Genomic DNA, 6,155 nt, shown 5'->3' with positions numbered 1-6,155 from the left:
AGTAGAGGCCTGGTGCACAGATTCATGCACTGGTGGAGTCCCTCAGCCTGGCCTGCAGGGATTGGGCCGAATCCGTGCACTGGGCCTCTGACATCCCCCGAGGGTCCTAGATTGTGAGAGGGCACAGGCCAGGCTGAGGGACCCCACCAGTGCACGAATCCATGCACAGGGCCTCTAGTTATTAAATAAGCGGGCTGCCTGGTTTTCTCCCTAGAAACCCTAATGTGCATGAAGAACTTCGCAATAATTTCCCCAGTGTCCTCTCAGAAGTGATCTTAGGGAGGAAGTGCTCAGCGTGTCCTGAAGCCTGGCTCTCCTATTTGGCCAATTTCTTATGCTATTCAGGGCATCATCCTCTAAGGAATCAATTTGTACTAGTTAATTAGACAAACGCGTTCTGATACTAGATAAATCAGTTAAACACATTCTGAATTAAAACTTTATTTATTTTAATAATTCTTTATTGTTGAAAGTATTACATATGTCCCCTTCCCCACCATTGAACCCCTCCGGCGCCCACCCCCATCCCACGCCCCAGACCCCAGGCCTTCACTACCCTATTGTTTGTGTGTGCCCTACTGTCTGTGTCCAAGGGCCATGCATATAAGCATACAAGGTCTTTGGTTGATTACCTCCCACTCACCCATCCTCCCCATCTTCCCTCTGGGATTCCACACTCTGTTCCATGTTTCCATGCCTCTGGATCCACTTTGTTCATCAGTTTATTTTGTTACTTAGATTCCAAGATATAAGTGTGATCATGTGACTCTTGTCTTTCTCTCACCGGCTTATTTCACTTAGCATAATGCTCTCTGGGTCCCTCCATGTTGTCTCACAGGGTAAGAGATCCTTCTTTTTACAGCTGCAGAGTATTCCGTGGTATAAATGTATCACAGCTTTTTTATCCACTCGTCTACTGATGGGCACTGGGGCTGTTTCCAGATCTTAGCTATTGTAAATTGTGCTGCTATGAACATAGGGGTCATACATTCTTTCTGATTAGTGCTTCGGGTTTCTTAGGATATATTCCTAGTAGTGAGATCATTGGGTCAAATGGGAGTTCCATATTTAATTTTTTTGAGGTAACTCCATACTATTTTCCATAATGGCTCCACCAGTCTGCATTCCCACCAGCAGTGCATTAGGGTTCCCTTTTCTCCACATCCTCACCAGCACTTGTTGTTTGTTGATTTGTTGATTGTAGCCATTCTGACAGGTGTGAGGTGACACCTCATTGTGGTTTTAATTTGCATCTCTCAGATGATCAGTGACTTTGATCATTTTGTCATGTCTCTTAGACATTGTATGTCCTCTTTGGAGAAGTGTCTATTTAGGTCCTCTGCCCATTTTTTAATTGGGTTGTTTGTCTTCCTTTTGTTAAGTTGTATAACTTTCTTATATATTTTTGATATTAACCCTTTATTAGATGTATCATTACCAAATATGTCCTCCCATACAGTGGGCTCCATTTTCGTTTTGTTGATGGTTTCTTTTGCTGTGCAGAAGCTGCCTCCTGCACACCCTCCACTGGGGATGTGCCCACAACCAAGGTACATGCCCTTGACCGGAATCGAACCCAGGACGCTTCAGTCTGCAGCCCGATGCTCTATCCACTGAGCCAAACCAGTTAGGGCGAAGCTTCCTTTTTTGATGTAGTCCCATTTGTTTATTTTCTCCTTAGTTTCTTTTGTCCTAGGAGATGTATCTGTAGACATATTGCTATGAGAGATGTCTGAGATTATTCTGCCTATGGTTTCTTCTAGGATTTTCATGGTTTCACTTAAGGGACATTTAAGTCCCTTATCCATTTTGAGTTATTCTTGTGTATGGTATAAGTTGGTGGCTTGGTTTCATTTTTTCTTGTATCTCCAATTTTCCCAGCACCATTTATTGAAGAGACTGTCTTGACTCCATTATATGCTCTTGCCTCCTTTGTCAAATATTAATTGAGCATGATGGCTTGGGTCGATTTCTGGGGTCTCTGTTCTGCTCCATTGCTCTATATGCCTGTTCTTGTGGCAGTAACAGGCTGTTTTGATTACGGTGGCTTTGTAGGATAACTTGAGATCTGGTATTGTGATCCTTCCAACTTTGTTCTTCTTTCTCAAGGTTGCTGCAGCTATTCGGGGTCTTTTTTGGTCCATATAAATTTCTGGAGTATTTATTCTAGATCTGTGAAATATGCCATTGGTATTTTAATAGGGATGGCATTGAATCTGTAGAGAGCCTTGGGTATGGACATTTTAATGATGTTGATTTTACCAATCCAGGAACACGGATTAAAACTTTAAACATTTTTTCTCCCTTAAGAGACTACAGAATGAAGAGGGAGACGATCCTCACCTGCTGATGAGACGTCAGCCTGTCCCTGCTGTGAAATGTGCGGTTTTGACAAAACTGCCGTGTGACTGACGGGTCAGCCTCCGCTCCAGTGCCCGCCGCCCGAGGGGCCTCTCTCGGACACTGTGCGGGAGAGCAGGGCCTTGGTTCACTTTCACGACCTCCAATGAAAAGCAAAGATTGCCCACTATCGCCCATGGCTGGTGGCGGAGTCATGCGGGCTGAGCACAACCGTGGTGACGGATGGCCAGGCTCCCAGCCCTGACGGCGCTTCTTACTCAGCTGCTGGCTGCAGCTGCCGTGGCCTCCGCTATCTCAGAGGAAGATGCCCCATGGGCTTCTAGTTCACCGTTACGACTCAAGTTAAAGGAAGAACTGTGGTGTTGAATAAAGGAGGGAGCACAACAAAGTCACTTATTTCCCTCGGTGTTGCCTTCAGACCCAAGTCCCTGCGGGAGCTGCTCTGGGACGATGCTGTTTCTACACCAGCAGCTGTGCCCACCCTGACCCTGGGCTTCCGTAGGCGCTGGAACTCGGGGCCCACACAGGGGACGCGGGGGCTTGCACACACGCCCTCATGGCTTTCGGACCTGGAACGACTCCTTTAGTTCTCTCGTGGGTCCTCCCAGGGACCAGGAGTCATAGAAGGACGTGACTCTCCTTGTTCCAAGGGTCTGGGGTCAGCGCCATGGTCCGTTGTGCAGGCCGGGGCCAGGCAACTACAGACCCGCCTCCCGGACACAGGCCGCTCACAGCGGGGACGGGTGGCCACCAGTGCGGCTTTGCCTTGATTGTTTGAATCAGAGCCAACAAGAAAATCCAAGCACATGGCGATGTGCTGGAGAGGGCCTGAGTGGCCACAGGAGAACCTGGGGACCAGGGGTCGAGGTCCGGAGGCACCTGCAGGAGGACCCAGGTATGGACAACCTCCTTCCACGAGGCCACAGGCCAGGGCGGGCTCGGCCGGGCAGGCAGGCACGCCGGCCGGTCTTCCCTGCGCTGTGCTGGACCGGCGGTGAGAAGTATCGGGAAGCGTGAGGTGGCCCAGGCACGTGGAGCCTCAACAAGGCGTTTATACAACAGGCGCTTTGGAATGAGTGGAACCAGCCACTGTGGCCCCCGTGGCCCACCGTCAGCAGCTGCTGCTTGGAGTCACATGGCAATGCTCTCCTGGACAGCTCACCACTGGGGAGCCAGGGGCTGCTAGCACATGGGATGCCTTTCATGAGTCCAGAGACCCCTGTCCCACCCAAACCTCTGTCACCTGTAAAGTCATTGCCTTGGAATAGCAGCCGGTGCAGCACCCCCCGCCCCCCCGACACACACAGTCCTTGACTGGATGCAAGTCATGGTTTCGGGGAAACGTCAGGACACCTCCCCTAAGACAACGTGGAGAAACATATCTACATCGAGGCCACCTCAGCCCCTCACCCTCATAAGCCCACACCAAGCCCTTCTCTGCTGCCGGCTTAAATGCCCTTGACCGCACTCCTGTGGCCTCTGCTTGCAGGCACACAGCCCTCTCCCGTGGCTGCAGACCCCCAGCCGCTGCCCCCCTGCCTAGGGCAAGAGGACCGCAGGGGCTGCACGCGGTGAGACAGGAGGCAGGACAGCCCAGGCAGCTGTGGGCTGGAGGACTTCCCTAGAAGTGGAGAGGGTGGGCTGGCCACGGGGACCTGACAGTGAGGGGTCAGGGGGTGACAGAGACCCCTTTCCCTCGTCTGGTCCGCAGCTCCACCTCCCAGAGGGCACAGTACCCTGCACCCCTCCAGACAGCCAAGTGCCAGGAATCACTTTCACAAGTGCCAGGCGTGGCTTTAATTTTCCCATTTTCCTGGAATGAATTGGGCACAAGTGGGCCTAGGAAAGGGTAAACCTTCAGGCCACTGGTGCTGGCCCTCCCGGTCACTGCTCCCTGCCCAGGACACAGTCACCTGGCTCACTGGGTAAGGCTGGTTGCTGAATGAGACTAGTTACTTTGTTGAGATTAGTAACCTGGCTGAGACAAGTTACCTGGTTAGGGCTAATTACTGGTTGAGACTAAGAACCCAGTTGAGACTAGTTAACTGGTTAAGGCTGGTTCCTGGTTGAGGCTAGTTACCTGGTGGAGACTAGTAACTTAGTAGAGACTAGTTATCTGGTTAAAGCTGGCTCCTGGTGGAGACTAGTTACCTGGTAGAGACTACTTACTTGGTTAATGGTTGAAATGAATTACCTGGCTAAGACTGGTTACCTGGTAGAGACCAGTTACCTGATTAAGGCTGGTTACTGGTTGAGGCTAGTTACCCAGTTGAGGCTAATTATCAGGTCTACTGGGAGCAGGGCAGGGCATGTTTTCCATGCCAACCTCATGTGGCTTGCCCACGTGGTGCCCTGGGAAAGGCTGGCGCCCTCCGTGGGGACGGTACTCACAATGGGGCTGGCGTTGATGTAGTCCGAGTTGTTGAGTGGTCATCTGCAAAGGTCCAGGGCAGAGAGTCAGGTCTGTGCCAGCCCGCACCGCCCGGGGGTGCGCATGCAGCGATGCCGCGAGGGCCCTGTGGCCGTCCTCCGCAGGCGGCGTCCCCTCCGAGTGCTCCGCCCTTCCCACGGAGCTCAGGGTGCTCTGCCCCTTCTCCCCATTTACTCCCGTCACTGTCTGTAGAGGAGAATCAGGCTGTGCGAGGACCTGACTCTGTCCCACCTGGCACAACCTGGAGACACCAAGGTTATTTGCAACATTTATAGAGTCGACCTTTACACATGTTCAGCAACATAGTAGATAAATGTCGACCTGCAGAGGAAGCTATCAGGCACCGCTCAGTACCTCAAGCCTTGTCATCTGCAAACAGCTAAACCCCCGAGGTGACAGAATTTCATCGTATTTATTTATTTATTTTTAAAAATAAATCTTTATTGTTCAGATTATTACAAATGTTCTTCTCCCCGCTGCCTCATAGCTCCCCTCCACCCGGTTCCCACACCACCCCCTGCCCTTACCCCGCCCCCCAACATCCTCATCCATAGGTGTAAGATTTTTGTCCAGTCTCTTCCTGCACCCCCAAACCCCCTTTCCCCTGAGAATTGTCAGTCTACTCCCTTTCTATGTCCCTGATTCTATTATATTCACCAGTTTATTCTGTTCATCAGATTTTTTATTCACTTGATTTTTATACCTGTTGATAGATATATATTTATTGTCACTTTGTTGTTCATAATTTTCATCTTTACCTTTTTCTTCTTCTTCCTCTTCTTAAAAAATACCCTTCAGCATTTCATATAATCCTGGATTGGTGATGATGAACTCATTTAGCTTTTTCTTGTCTGTGAAGCTCTTTATCTGACCATCAATTCTACATGATAGCTTTGCTGGGTGGAGTATTCTTTGTTGTAGGTTCTTGCTATTCATCTCTTTGAATATTTCTTGCCACTCCCTCTGGCCTGAAAAGTTTCTGTTGAGAAGTCAGCTGACAGTCTCATGGGAGCTCCCTTGTAGGTAACTAACTGCTTTTTTCTTGCTGCTTTTAAGATTCTCTCTTTCTCTTTCACCCTTGGCATTTTAATTATGATGTGGCTTGGTGTGGGCCTCTTTGGATTCCTTTTGTCTGGGATTCTCTGCACTTCCTGGACTTGTAAGTCTATTTGTTTCACCAGGTAGGTGAAAAAAGTTTTCTGTCACTATTTTTTCAAATATGTTTTCAATATCTTGCTCTCTCTCTTCTTCTGGCACCCCCAAAATGTTGGTACTTTTGAAGTTGTCTCAGAGGCTCCTTACACTATCTTCATATTTTTGGATCCTTTTTTCTTTTTCTTTTTACAGTTGGGTGTTTTTTGCT

At 49.5% G+C, this 6,155-nt stretch overlaps 1 protein-coding gene across 1 annotated transcript in view; it reads right to left on the bottom strand.

Annotated features, from left to right (window-relative positions):
- Positions 1–6,155, bottom strand: part of LOC102755232 (receptor-type tyrosine-protein phosphatase N2-like) — a 216,209-nt gene that overhangs the window by 32,010 nt on the left and 178,044 nt on the right. Inside the window, 2 exon segments of the mRNA XM_015570934.1 lie at positions 4,753–4,790; positions 5,582–5,623. Of these exon segments, the coding sequence (XP_015426420.1) occupies positions 4,753–4,790; positions 5,582–5,623 (80 nt within the window).

This window comes from Myotis davidii, unplaced genomic scaffold (assembly GCF_000327345.1).
Source record: "Myotis davidii unplaced genomic scaffold, ASM32734v1 scaffold747, whole genome shotgun sequence".
Taxonomy (NCBI): domain Eukaryota; kingdom Metazoa; phylum Chordata; class Mammalia; order Chiroptera; family Vespertilionidae; genus Myotis; species Myotis davidii.
The sequence above is the reverse complement of the archived record's forward strand: the minus strand, read 5'-3'. Positions and strand labels throughout refer to the sequence as shown.